Source organism: Plasmodium malariae (genome assembly GCF_900090045.1).
Source record: "Plasmodium malariae genome assembly, chromosome: 14".
Lineage (NCBI taxonomy): Eukaryota > Apicomplexa > Aconoidasida > Haemosporida > Plasmodiidae > Plasmodium > Plasmodium malariae.
This window is the reverse complement of record NC_041788.1, coordinates 1,305,697-1,319,381: the sequence shown is the minus strand read 5'-3', so window position 1 is coordinate 1,319,381 and position 13,685 is coordinate 1,305,697. Positions and strand designations below refer to the sequence as shown.

General features: G+C 24.7%; 2 protein-coding genes across 2 annotated transcripts; one reads left to right on the top strand and one right to left on the bottom strand.

Annotated features, from left to right (window-relative positions):
• Positions 1 to 1,772: 1,772 nt before the first annotated feature.
• On the top strand, positions 1,773 to 10,860 carry PmUG01_14037800 (conserved Plasmodium protein, unknown function; the record flags this gene model as incomplete). The annotated part of the gene is made up of 4 exons (XM_029007940.1): positions 1,773 to 3,006; positions 3,566 to 9,840; positions 10,155 to 10,628; positions 10,789 to 10,860. 4 exons carry the CDS (start codon positions 1,773 to 1,775, stop codon positions 10,858 to 10,860), a joined length of 8,055 nt encoding a protein of 2,684 aa, XP_028864279.1.
• Positions 10,861 to 11,376: 516 nt separating this feature from the next.
• PmUG01_14037700 (conserved Plasmodium protein, unknown function) lies at positions 11,377 to 13,338 on the bottom strand (the record flags this gene model as incomplete). Its single annotated transcript, XM_029007939.1, has 1 exon — positions 11,377 to 13,338. The coding sequence occupies one exon, from the start codon at positions 13,336 to 13,338 to the stop codon at positions 11,377 to 11,379; it is 1,962 nt and encodes a 653-aa protein (XP_028864278.1).
• Between the last annotated feature and the right edge of the window lie 347 nt (positions 13,339 to 13,685).

Here is a 13,685-nt window from a genome sequence, read left to right as displayed (position 1 = left end):
TTCTTTTTGTGTTATTTAGACGATTTTAGATGTAAAATTTTATTTCCTTAAGCTTAAATGATATGTTTATATATATATATAAGTAAAATGTTAGATATATTTTTTTTTTTTTCGCTTGAATAGAGAACGAATCTAAAATTAAATATAAATATCATTGTAAAAACGTGAAAAATAAATTACCAACTTTGCTGTATTTGACTTGAGTTTTCCTTCTAAGAAAATATTCTTAATATCCAATACGTTTTACCCAAAATGAAAAATATTTTTTTATAATTGTTTTCCGGATCAAATGTATTATTGGTACGCAATATGCTTAAACTTTATTATTTTACTGTTAATGGGTGACCACTGTTTTAAAATAAAATTTAAACAATTTTTTATGACATACTTAAGTTTAGCTATTTTCTTTTAATTTTGATGTTTTTTTAAAAGAATATTTACTAAAACATTTAACACACGAAAAGGCAAAGGAAAAAAAAAGAATATAAAATCTATTACAGTTATGTCTGAAAGGTCAAAATATCGTTATGATTACATTTTTCTGAAAAAACTTGAAGAATAAATTTCTTCAACGCTCGTATCTTAGATGTTACATAACAAATCCTTTAATTTTGTAGTTCACACGTATTATTATTTGTATTTGAAATCTAAAAGAGTGATACATAAAATATAAGACTTTTAGGGCATATACCCATATATTCATATAGTTTTATGCGCACTTTAATAACCGTGTTGAGTATATAATTAATTTTTTTTTTATATATAAGTATGTACGCTTGAATCTTTCTCTCCCTATCTATTTCTCTATACATGTATATATATATATATATATATATATATACTAAAGTGATTACTCCTGTCTTGTTTTTTTTGAAAATGAAAACAATATATATAAAAAAGGTAAGTGGTACACCCAAAGCTTTGGAACCTTTTAAATTTTCAATTTTTTAATTTTAAAATGTATAATTGACTGTTTTTTCTTTTTTCAATGAGCCCAATCTAACCAAAAATACGAATATTGCTATATCATATAATTAACTAATAGAGAGCATTTGATAATTTAGGGCACATTTTTTTAATTAAAATTTGTTACATTTCACGAGGAATCAAAGTAATAATTGAATTTAAAAAAAAAGAAAAAAAAAAAAGAAAAAAGACGTATTCATTTATAAAAGGAATATATTCAAAAATACTTCCAAAAAGAGAAAGAATACGTAATCGAAGGTGCAATTTTGTGCACAATAAAAATATATACGTATAGACCCATTAAATTTTGATATATATATATGTATTTTCGTATGCACAGAATATTGGATAGATATATCCTTCTTCATTATTTCTCCTTTATTTCTTTTTATCTGATAATGTCCTAAAATTATATGTATACATAATATACAATGAAATAAATTTAGTTTTTTTTTGTAAATAAACGAAATATTCACTGAATATACCGCAGTAAAAAAAAAAAATAATAATAATAAAAATGAACTATTCGAATATTTAAAGATAAAATGTTGGTTAAGGAAATGCTGCACATAGTACCGTAACGATACGTGTGCTGCAAAAAATTTGCTCAGTTTTCGTTTACCTTTATGTGCATATATATATATATATATATGGAAAGATAGACGGATTAACACGTTGATAGACAATTATCTCTGCATTTCTTCGTAAATAGAATACTAAGGATGATACTTATTTAGGAGTAGAAATACAACTTGTGTGATTATATAATAATATAGTTTCGTTTTAATTTTGTGCCTTTACACATAATGAAATTTACTTCTTTTATAAAGAGACTTTTCATTTTTAATGCTGTTATCTTTATTTTAAACAAATATATAAAAAAAAAAAACTGTGATTTTTCTTTCTTTATACATTCTTTAAAAATTAAAAGTATTAAAAATACAAATATTAATAATGAGGAGGGGAAAACAAGTGAGACAAGTAGAAGGAATACATCTGGGCACGATGAAACAACCTTTTTTTCTGTAGACCATGAGGATCATAATGTCGCAGGTAGTGATGAAGAGAGTAGTTATATTTATAGTAGTGATATTGATAGTAGTGATATTGAGAGAAGTGATATTGATAGTAGTGATATTGATAGTAGTGATATTGATAGTAGTGATGTTGATAGTAGTGATGTTGATAGTCGTAATGATGATAGTGCTGATAATGATAATGCTTATGATAATAGTGCATATGATAATAGTAGTACTAGTTATAATGAAAAAATAACGAAAACGAGTTATTTAAAAAGAACTAACACTAACCCATTTTCAGACGAAAGGAAAAACTTGAAGGGAAAAATCGGAATTAAAGAACCTTCTAAAGAGGAAAAAAAACATAATGAAAAAATTAAAAAAAAAAAAAAAATACCTATTATATATACATCCATTGAGGATATAAAAAGGTTTTCCTATATTAAAGGAAAATTAAAATTAGTGTATGTTAAATCGTTTTATAATGATAATCAGAAAGAGTTATATGAAGCAAAATTTCAATTTTATAATAACAAGATAATTTATGTAGCAACTTTTGCTGTTATAAGGAATTCTCTAAAAGACAATATTAATCAAACAGAAAAATGGTTCAATGCACACATGAAAGTGCTACAAAAAAATAATTATAACATTACAGTAAGATGTGATGAAGGAGTAGAAAAATATTATGGGACTATTTCTTTTAACACAGATGAATTACAACAATTTAAAATATTAAGGAAATCATTGAAGAACAAATTAAACCTAACATATGACAACTTTTTTAATAATTTAAAATCATTTTATAGTTCTAAAAAGAAATATTTAGAATATATAAATTTTAAATTTATTAATCCATATGTTAGCAATACTTTCAATATAAAAAAGAATTATTCTGAAATATCTAAACAGAAGGCAAGTGATGAATTCCTTAAGAATTTAATTTCCTTTGATAAAATAAAGTATGTGTCCCAAAGAATGGAAAGAGGTTATAGTGTTCTATGTGACCTGGAAAAAAATTGTTAGTACAGCTACAAAAATAAAAAATAAAAATAATAAATAATAAAATAGAACAGAATAAAATAACAAATATGTAATACATACTACAAAAAATAAAAATGCATGAAATATGTTATCTCATATTTTATCCTAATTTCTTAAGTACACAATAATTATTCTAATTTTTTTTTCCTCCTTTTTTTGATTTTTATAAAAACTGTGTATTATACTTAAAATACTAAAATATACAAGGTATTTTGCTTATGCTTCTATCTATAATGCATTTTAAAGTACAATTAAATATCGTTGGACATTTGTTGAAAGTGTTGAAAGTTATTAATAAATAAAATTGTTAGTTTTACAAAACTATTATTAGCATATTAAAAAAAAAAAGAAAAAATTACTTGCACACCTTCAGAGTATTTACCTCTATTAAGTTCTTTTAAATGTTTTGTGAAACCTTCTATAAAAGCGGAATAAACATATGTTCTTACGTCTGCATGTGTATGTCTACATGTGTTTTCCCATACTTTTATTTATGTCAAATTCGTTTTTCTTTTTTTTTCTCCATTCCTTTGTAGTCAAAAAGGTCGAAGATCGATTCATTATGTATAATTTATTAAGGGATAATATAATTGAATCAGAAGAAAGTCAAGAGGTTATAATATTTGAAACAGAAGATAAAGATATCTTCACTTATGATTCCATATATTCTAGAGATATTCAAATTATGAGTAACAATTTTGAGATGGAGATTTTAATGAATGAGAATGGTATTGTAAATGAGAATGATATATATTTCTATCTAAATAAATATAATCCGGTGCATTTAGAATTGCAGAATAAGGGTATAATTAAATATGCTTTTATTTATACATGGTTATCAAAATATTTCACTAATAGTAACAAATATAAAAATTTTTATCCTCATTTTTATCTAGCAAAATATCGAAATAACTCAGAAGTGGGCATACATAATATCAATTTTTATTCTCCTCAACATTACAGCTTCATAGAGAAAAATGACAAAAGGTACAACAATTCCACAAATGAAAACAAAAATAGCACATGGAGCAAATTTTATAATGTACATGAGAAGCAGTCAAAATTAAAAGAAAAAAATAAATCCAAATATAATAAAGCAAGTGATCACTATTTTGGATCTCACATATCAAATGAAACATTGTGTAAATACAATATGGCATGTAGGAAAATAAAAGACGAGGGAAATGTTATATACACAAAAAACAGTAGTGCATTGTCTTTTGTCGAATTAAAAGCAAAATCAAAATCAGATGATAAAAACATGGGAGAAAGCTATAGAAAAGTAGCTCCAGGATCCGCTAATAGTGAACAACAAGGAGGAGGAGGTAGCAACAGTAATGCTAATGTAAATGATACTAATAAAAATTCAGATATTACTGAAAGCGGTGTTAATGATAGCAATAACGATAGAATTAACAACAGCAATGTTAATACTAGTAGCAATAGCACTGTAAATACCATTCGTGAGGAGAGGGATAAAAATGAGCATATAATTAACGAAACAAGGAAGACTGATATCTTCAAAGACAAGTATGATATAAATATTGATCTTACTAAAGAGAGTAAAGAGAGGGATATTAAACGTCATAATTCTCCAGTTAATAATACTAAAGTTCAGAGTACTTCAAATATTAAGGGAATCCAAAAAAATGAAAATAAAGACAAAGATAACACTGAGAATGAGACCAATAACTCGAATTCTAATTCTTCCTATATATCTGGTGTTTTAGGATATATGAAAAAAGTAAAAGATATATTTTCTAATGACACTAAAAGTATACCTTTAAGTACTAGTGCAATGATAACAGCTGATAGCGTTGCTAATGTTATGGCTAATGTACTAGCTAGTAGTAAACTACTTCAAGATAGAAATACTGAAAAAAACTCTACTTTTGATAAAGATTCATCAAATAAAAAAAATGTATCTGATAAGGAGTTAACAAATAAGGGAAAATTAAGTGTCAAAGAAAAGTCATTATCCAATGAAAATCCTTCATTGGCTGAGAAAATCTCACAAGAACAAGTAAAATTAGAACAAGAGAAAAAGGAAAATGAGCAAACAATAACAGATCAAATAGCGCCATCTATTCAAAAAATATATGATGAAAAAGCCTCATCGGAAAAAATATCAGCAACAGACAAGGAATTAGAAAATGAACAGAATGATGTATTTGAAGAAAAAGAAAGAATTGATAAGCCTTATTCCACTGATATAGAATACCCATTAGATCAAATAAAAAAAGAATCTGAAGAAGAGAGTAATACTAATGAACAACTCCTATCAGAAGAAAATGTTAAATCCGATGAACAGTCTCAAACACATGAATATTTCAATGATGACGATATAATTTCACTTGAAAAGAAACTCTTCCCTGATAAATCGTTTGAATATGAGGATGAATCTTTGAATGATCAAAAATCTGAGCCATATGGAACTAATAATTATAATGAAAATTCTTTACATCAACAAGTGCATAATTATGGTCAAGATTATCCACAAGACGTAACTTCTCTATTAAAAGGTAGTAAACAATCTGCACGTAAATTTTTTGGGCTGTCCAATTATAATATTAATAAATATATGAACCAACATAATATTAATGAAAATTTAAATGATAAATTTTTTGAGAAACAAGATGATTTAACTATCTATCAAAATATATTAGATAAGCATCCTAATAGAATGATTGTTGGTCTACTTGAAAAAGAAGCAGAAGATATGTTCATATTAAATTGGTTATATGGAAATGACATCTTATGTGTTATTAGATCTAGCGATTACAATGAATTGTTTTATAATATGATAAATAGAGATTACTTAAAAATTCTAAATGTCTTTAAATTAAGAAATGATAACCAAATGTCTGTTATTTCTAAAGACTCCAAAGGGATATTAATTAATGCTAATTTTCATCCTCATTATTCAGCATTAAAATTTTTTTTCAATGACAAATATAACAACAACGTTTTTGAGGAAGAATTAAAGTCATATTTGCTTTTAGTACATTATTTACTAAATTCTAACATTAGTCCTTGTAAGAATTACAAAAACGTTAAGTACTTTTACAATGAAGATACTTTTAACATATCTAATTTACATTTTATTAATAATAAATTATTCTTACTAGTTTCTGAATGTGCCTTAGAAATTCTTCACTGGAATATACCTACTGGAATAATAAGAAAAAATGAAAATTATACAAATACATCTATATTTAGTAGAGTAATAAAATATGTAAGTAAAAATATACATCATTTTGGATTTAAATTAAGAATATTAAATGAAGAGGATGCAGTTCACTTTGTCATGAATAACCGTGATATAATGGATAATGATTACGATGTAAAATATGATTTTTTTTTAAAAGTAGCTTCTAAGTTATACTATTTACAATCATTAGGTCTAATTCATAGAAATATTAAGGCAGATAATTATTTTGTTCAAAAAAAGCAAGCACACAGTAAATATATCGATATCTTATTAGGAGATTTTAATTATATTATAGAAGAAAGCAGTTATGGAACATTCAGAGGAAGTTCAATATATTCATCCCCTGAAAAATTAGATTCATATTTTAACAGGACCATATATAATTTAAAAAGTGATGTTTTTTCTCTAGGTTTAAGTTTATCTACTATTTTTTTAAAACGAAATTTTTTTTTTAAAAATATAGAAAGGAAATTAAAATTCCCCGTGGGGAAATACACAGTAAGCATTCTTAAGAGAAACCCTATGGTGTTATTATGGATAAAAGCTGTGAATCCTTTCATAAAAAAAAGGTTTAATATATTTAAATATAGATCTTATTTGAAAGTCAGTGTGCATGAGTTAGAGAAAAGACTTTCTAAAAAGTATATATACGAATGGTTTGAAGGGAAATGTGAATCTATTGGGTACAAAGAGGAAAGTTATCTGCAATCGCTTTTTATGAAAACGCATGATCGAACGATGAATAGATGGAGTAGTGATATTATAAGCAGTAAAGGAGAAGATCAGAATAATTTTGATACGTGTTTTTTTAAATATACAATGAATGCGAGTGCAGAAAAAACAAGTTTTAGTAATTCATCAGAGGGGTCTCATAATTTTTACGATAATTTGAAAAAAGACGATGACAAAGGTAAAACGATGTCTAAGTTCCTTTATCAATTTCCTACGTATGAAAGAAAAATAAACACCATTTCAGTTAAGCATGAAAGCACAGATGAAGATTTTTACCGTAGAACAAAGGATACTACTGCAGAGAGTGTTGACAAAAGTGATAAATTAGATAAAACTGAAAATGAATATGATTTTACAAATGCTTCTAACATTAATTTGAAAAATTATTCCAGAAGAAAGAAAAAAAAAAAGATTCCAAAGGCATATATATCTGAAGAATCAAATGTTAATAAAATACCATATGGTGATAAATTAGAAAATACGATAGATTATTCAAGTTTAGATGAATATAATATGAAGAAATATATGTATGCTTGTTATACGTTTAAAAACGGAATCGTAGGAACAATCATGAAAATATTCTCCATTGAATTTGAAGCATACAGACCAGAGATATTTGATATATATTTACTACTTAAAAAAGAGCTGACCTATTTAGAAGATAAGGATGATAATATTAAAAATACATTATCTATTTTACGAAATATTTCAGAACCTGATATAAATACCATATTGAGAGAAAGATTATTTGATAGATATTATAACATTAAAAAAAATATCATTTTAAAGGCTTTGTTATTCTATGGTTATTTCAGTATATATGAACATTTATCGTATGAATTTAAATTATATGAATTGGAGAATTTTCCCTTAAAAGAAATGAATAATGACACGTTTGAAACTATTATAAATAGATGTATGGAGAGAGTGAATTTCAGTGAATTCAGTAATTTGCTATTAGTTCAACATATTTATAATAATTATCAGAAAGAAAAAATATATTCTAATATATATATTAATTTATATACTGTAGAGGATTCTATTTATAATATAGACACGGATAAAATAACTAGTTTCATAAGTAACAATAATAAAAATAGATTTATCGATATTGATTTCAAAGGTAAATATAATTTTTTATTATATATGAGAAAGGAAGCTATGGAAAGTAGAGCGTATCATACTAATCTAAATGAATTAAAAACACCCCCCTTAAATGTGGACTATAGATCAATACGCTTAGCGACTAACGAATATAATATTCCTTTTATAAATTCCTTTATTATAAGAATAGATAACTTTGCAATAAAAGATATAGATATAAATTTGGCTGTATTGCTTAATAATATATTTTGGAGTCTTAAAGGTAAGTGTAAATGTATTAATTATACGCATATACAAGAAGAATTTGAAAAAAATGACTTATTATCAGAAGACAAAATTAGGATTACCCAGATAGACTTACATAAGCCAATAGGTACTGTTCTTAAAGAATTAATTAACGAAGAATCCGAGTTATCAGTTAATGAAAATAAACAATTTAATGTTCTTTCATTTAAACCTATGAATATTCAGTTAGATATTGTTCTCAGAAATAGTTTACATTTAATTGATAGAAAAACAGTCATAAGTTGTGCAAGAAAATTAAATAAGAAAGCAGAGATTTATATTCCTAGCATTTCATCTATTAGGAAAAACGAAACAGTGAAAATAAAAATAGATTTAGGTTCATCTAAGTTTTTTTATCTATCCTTTAATATATCATTGTTAAGATCACAAGAAATTTTAGTGAAAGATATAGTTTATTTTTTATATAGAAATTATAAATCCGAACTTGATAGAACAATCGCATATTCCAGTATACGTAGAAATAAAAATCGGTCCAAATTTAACTGCCTATTGATGAATGAATATAATACATTTTTTTATAACAATCTCACGGGTAATCTTATAAAAGAAACATCCTTTAATAAAGTTATTTCATTATTATACAATATAGAACTAATGGAGCCTAACTATGTTATTAAAGCATCTATGAATTATTACAACAATAGGGGAAGGGACAATGGGTTACTACGCCTCGTTACAATTCATAATGTTATTTATGAAAAAAGAGGAGTTGATTCTAATGAAGCTGAATATTTCTTAGAACTATCGAATGGTGTTTATTCTGAGGAGTCTAATCAAAATATCGATAGCGATAAATTAAAACTTTCTAAGCAAGATTGCTTAAGAGTTCGGAAAGAAAAAAATATGATAAGAGTAAATGATGAGGAATCTAGTTACCATTATGGGACAGTTGAATGCTTACATTTTTTAAATAAAAAGGTTATACCTTTTTTTAATGATTATAATACAACAAATGTTTTTGATCAGATAGTTATTCCGTCCTCATTTATATTTATAAATAAAGATAAAAAGGGAAAAAATGGAAACTTTATACATAGTACTAAAACAGTAAATTTCAATATTGTTTCTAATATAATGAATTTACAAAAATATCAAAAAGAAATGTATACTTCTTCGGATTTTTTATATTCAATTTTGCAATGGTTTTTGTTGGATAAACCGTACGATAAAAATGATAGATGTAATTTTATAACTCATAAAAGCAATACTTCAATTTATGACATGGTATTAAGTATCACAACAGCAAAAGAAACTAAACATATATTATATAAAAATAATGAGGATGTAATAAAATTTCTCTTTTATATTATCTTAAAGGACCATGATATTAATCAGTACACATCTGAATTTATAATGTCAGCTATTAAAATGCACAATTTAAAAATTTCTTTTGTTTTGAAGAATGAATCTAACTACATATTCCCAGATATACAAAATTTAGATAGCCAATTTAATGAGGTATTTTAAAAAATTTTGCTACTATTCATATATGTCTTTGTTTATTTTAACATACATATTATTTTCATCAATTTTAATTATATCTATTTCGAAAAAATCATTTTAAGTTGCTATAATGCATGAAATGTAGCTCTTTTAGCAGAACATGTTTTCGTATAAAATGAGTAGTACTATATGTACATACGAGTACATATATATATATATATATGCGCATGTGTAATAATGTGTATTTACGTATTTGTACAGATGCATATATATGTATGCGTGCTAATACTTATTTATGTATGTATATGTGCTTATACATATTTACTCAGAGCTCAAATGTGCGAGTTATTAATTGCCTGAAACAACTAAATGGAAAAAATGTAACCTTACTTGGTGATGGATTTGATGAAGAATTATATATTCCTTTAAGCGTAAATTTCTTGAATAAAAATATTATATATAGGATATCAAAGGATACATTTAATAAAATGATATATAATTTTACCAGTCATGAAATCACCATGAAATACAGCAAGGAATTATTTAAGTGCATTTTATCACCCTTAACTGAAATTGAAATTAAATTTCGATATTTATTTTTAAGTGATTTAAGCTATTATGTAGATATTCCGAATAAATTAAAAAAGAATAATAAATCATTTTTAGTTACAATGAATCCAACATTCTATGAAAATTTAAATGAAAAATGTAATTTCCATGGGAATAATTGTTCTTCCGCTGTAGAAGAAATTATTAGTTACATTAATAGCACTTTTATGGAGCCAGTTTTTGTTGTTAAAAATGTAATTTCATAATTATTCAAATATCGTTTTTACACATTCGTAGCATGTATAAATTTAGACTTGATACGAACATGCGCTTATAAATACACAACTAAGATACATATTATTATATTACATAAGCATATTCTTTTTTTTTTTTTTCCTTTTTTTTTTCTATTAGGTAATAAATTATTTTTTAAGGAAAAAGATTCGTGGAGTTCTAAGAAAGGCGAAATATAGAATATTTAGCTAATTTAACACAGAATAAATTCGCACTTCTATTTATACTTAAATTTACGCTTGAATTTTTTAATATGTAAATTACAGTTATCTAAAAATCCTTTTTCTTCTTTTAACCTTTTTTAAGTGTACATATAAAATACAATATACAATATAAATGTAATTAATCTGAAAGGTGCATATTTTAATATAGTGCAATTTTTTAAATGCAATTTCATTATTATTAGTCTCTTTCAATTTTATGCATACGAGTAAAAAGGTATAATATATATGTGCACACATGCATATATAGGTATATGCTTGCATGTGCTCTTTTAATGAAATTTATTATAATTTTTAAAAAGGAACATTTAAAATGCTACCACCTTTTTGTATTTATGTGATATTTGTCTTTATATGTCTTTTTGTTAATTAGTTTGACTTTAATTATGCCATTTTGTCTTTTAAAAAAGGTAAAGAAAAATAAAAAAGGAAAAAAAAAAAAGAAGAAAAAAATTTTTAGCTTTTCTTTATATTTTTTCTACCGATTTCATCGTACTTGTATGAGAATTTTATCACTAGGGAATTTTTGATATAAATCTATTTCGTCATTTGATGCTAGAACAAGCAAATTATAGAATATTATTGAAATACTTTTGTCTGATGTTTTGTTTATAGGGAATATTCGATCAATTTCTAAAGCATTAGGGTTTTTTTCGCTTAATTTATTTATGTAATCTTTTAATCTTATTAATTCTTCATTTTGTTTATATTGTGATGAAGTAAAAGATCTTCTTTTAACTAATTTACTCGAAGGGACACTTAGAGTTTCTTTAAAAGTGTCGCTAAATGTGTTACAGGCATAGTTATATTGAAAATACATATTACTACCACTACCACTACCACTACTACTGTTATTGTTATTATTATTGTTATTATTATTATTATTATTACCTATATCTGTTCTGCCTATGTTGTTGCAACGAGGCTCTCTATGATTTAACTTCTGCTGTTCAGAACTGATGTCGTGTGAATCACTTATCCTATCAAAATTGTAATCAACAAGGTCTTCATTGTTCATAAAATAATTAGCTGATTTTCTTGGATATTTTCTCTTATCTTGGTTATGTTCTAATTCTATGTTCATGAAATAATCATCATTAAACTTTCCTCTTAACTTTTCCATATTTAGATCATTCATTCCTTTTCTCGTTTTTTCATTTAGAGAAGATAATGTTGATTTAGTTTGAAGTAGCTTGGTGTTATCGGTCTGCATATTACACTTTTCATTTTCTATTAACTTTTTATCAAATATATTGTATAATTCTTCTCTAGCATCCAAAGAAAAGTAATTCTTTGTGGGTTCATGAAAATTGAAAATTGGTATATAATTATTATTATTTACTGAGTTTTTCCCCTGAATACTGTTATTTAAAAAATGAAAGAAGTTATTAATATTTTCCAAATGGTCATCAAAAAAGGATAGTACCTTTTTTTTTTTGTTTATTTTTATATTCTTCCATGTGTCATCGCGTAAGAGTATTTCTTCATCAATTTGTGCAAAATTTCTTTTATTCTTATTTTTTTTATTTTGATCATATATATTTTCCATATTTTTTTCTATTTTGCTATTTATAGCATCACCATTTATAAATAAGCTGTTATTCATTATACTCAAAGAAAAGTTCTTTCTATCTAAATTTTTACTTACAAATAAACTAACATTTGAATAGTTATTTTTTTCTATATGTTTACTTTTTTTTTCATCCTGCAAATTAAGTTTTAATAATATATTATTCGTATCTCTTTGTGTTTTTGTTTCACCTTTAGTTCCTATGGTATTTAAATTATACATCCCGTTATTAATCGTATAAAAGTTATTAAATTTTGAACACTCAAAAGAAGATGAATTGGTTAGCATATCTTGATATATAACATTTTGATCATTATGAATATCATCATTTCCAAAATTATAATCGTTGATATACATTTCATTACTTTCTTTTAACATTATATCATTTATATTTGCAATGTTTTTGTTTTTATTTAAATAATTAGACGTGTTGTTCATTAATATATCATTATTACTACTTCTATTTGCAGCATCTTGTAAATACATAATATTTTTTTTTATTTTAAATTTTTTATTCGTTTTATATTTTTTTAAAATTCCTTTTAATTCGTTATTTGCATTTAAGCTATTAAATAAACATCTCTTGTACATAGAATAAAAATCGGTTAGCAGCACTTCTAATTGTCTATGTAGAAATATAGTTATTCCTTTGATTAATATAGCCGTCTGTTTGAAGTTAAAATTTCCATTTTTTATTAGCAACAAGTTATCATTTAAATTGGTATATCTCACTATTTTATCACTAATGCTATTTTTTTTTAGAATTATTTTCCCTCTATACAGATTGCTGCTAATACCTATAAAATATATACATCCTATTTTACTTGATTTATCATAAATTAAGAGATTTTTTTCGTTTTTCGAATTAGACGTATTCATTGTTGCGCAACTTTTTATTTTAACTAATATATGAAATTTCTTTTTTTTTTTTTTAGAGCAACTAATAATGCAAGAAACGATTGTAGCAAATGGAAAAGAGTGAGGTATGATAAAATTGCTAAGTCAAATGTGGTCAATGATAAAATAGTCGCAATTGGATAAGGGGAAAAGCAGCAAAAAAAGTTTGAAGCAAGGAAAATTAGCACAAGAAGTAGTACAAGAAATGCAAAGAATAAACAAGACAAATAGCATAAAACATAAACAAAACGAGTAGTGTAAAACGTAAACAAAATGAGTAGTGTAAAATGTAAACAAAATGAGTAGTGTAAAATGTAAACAAAACAAGT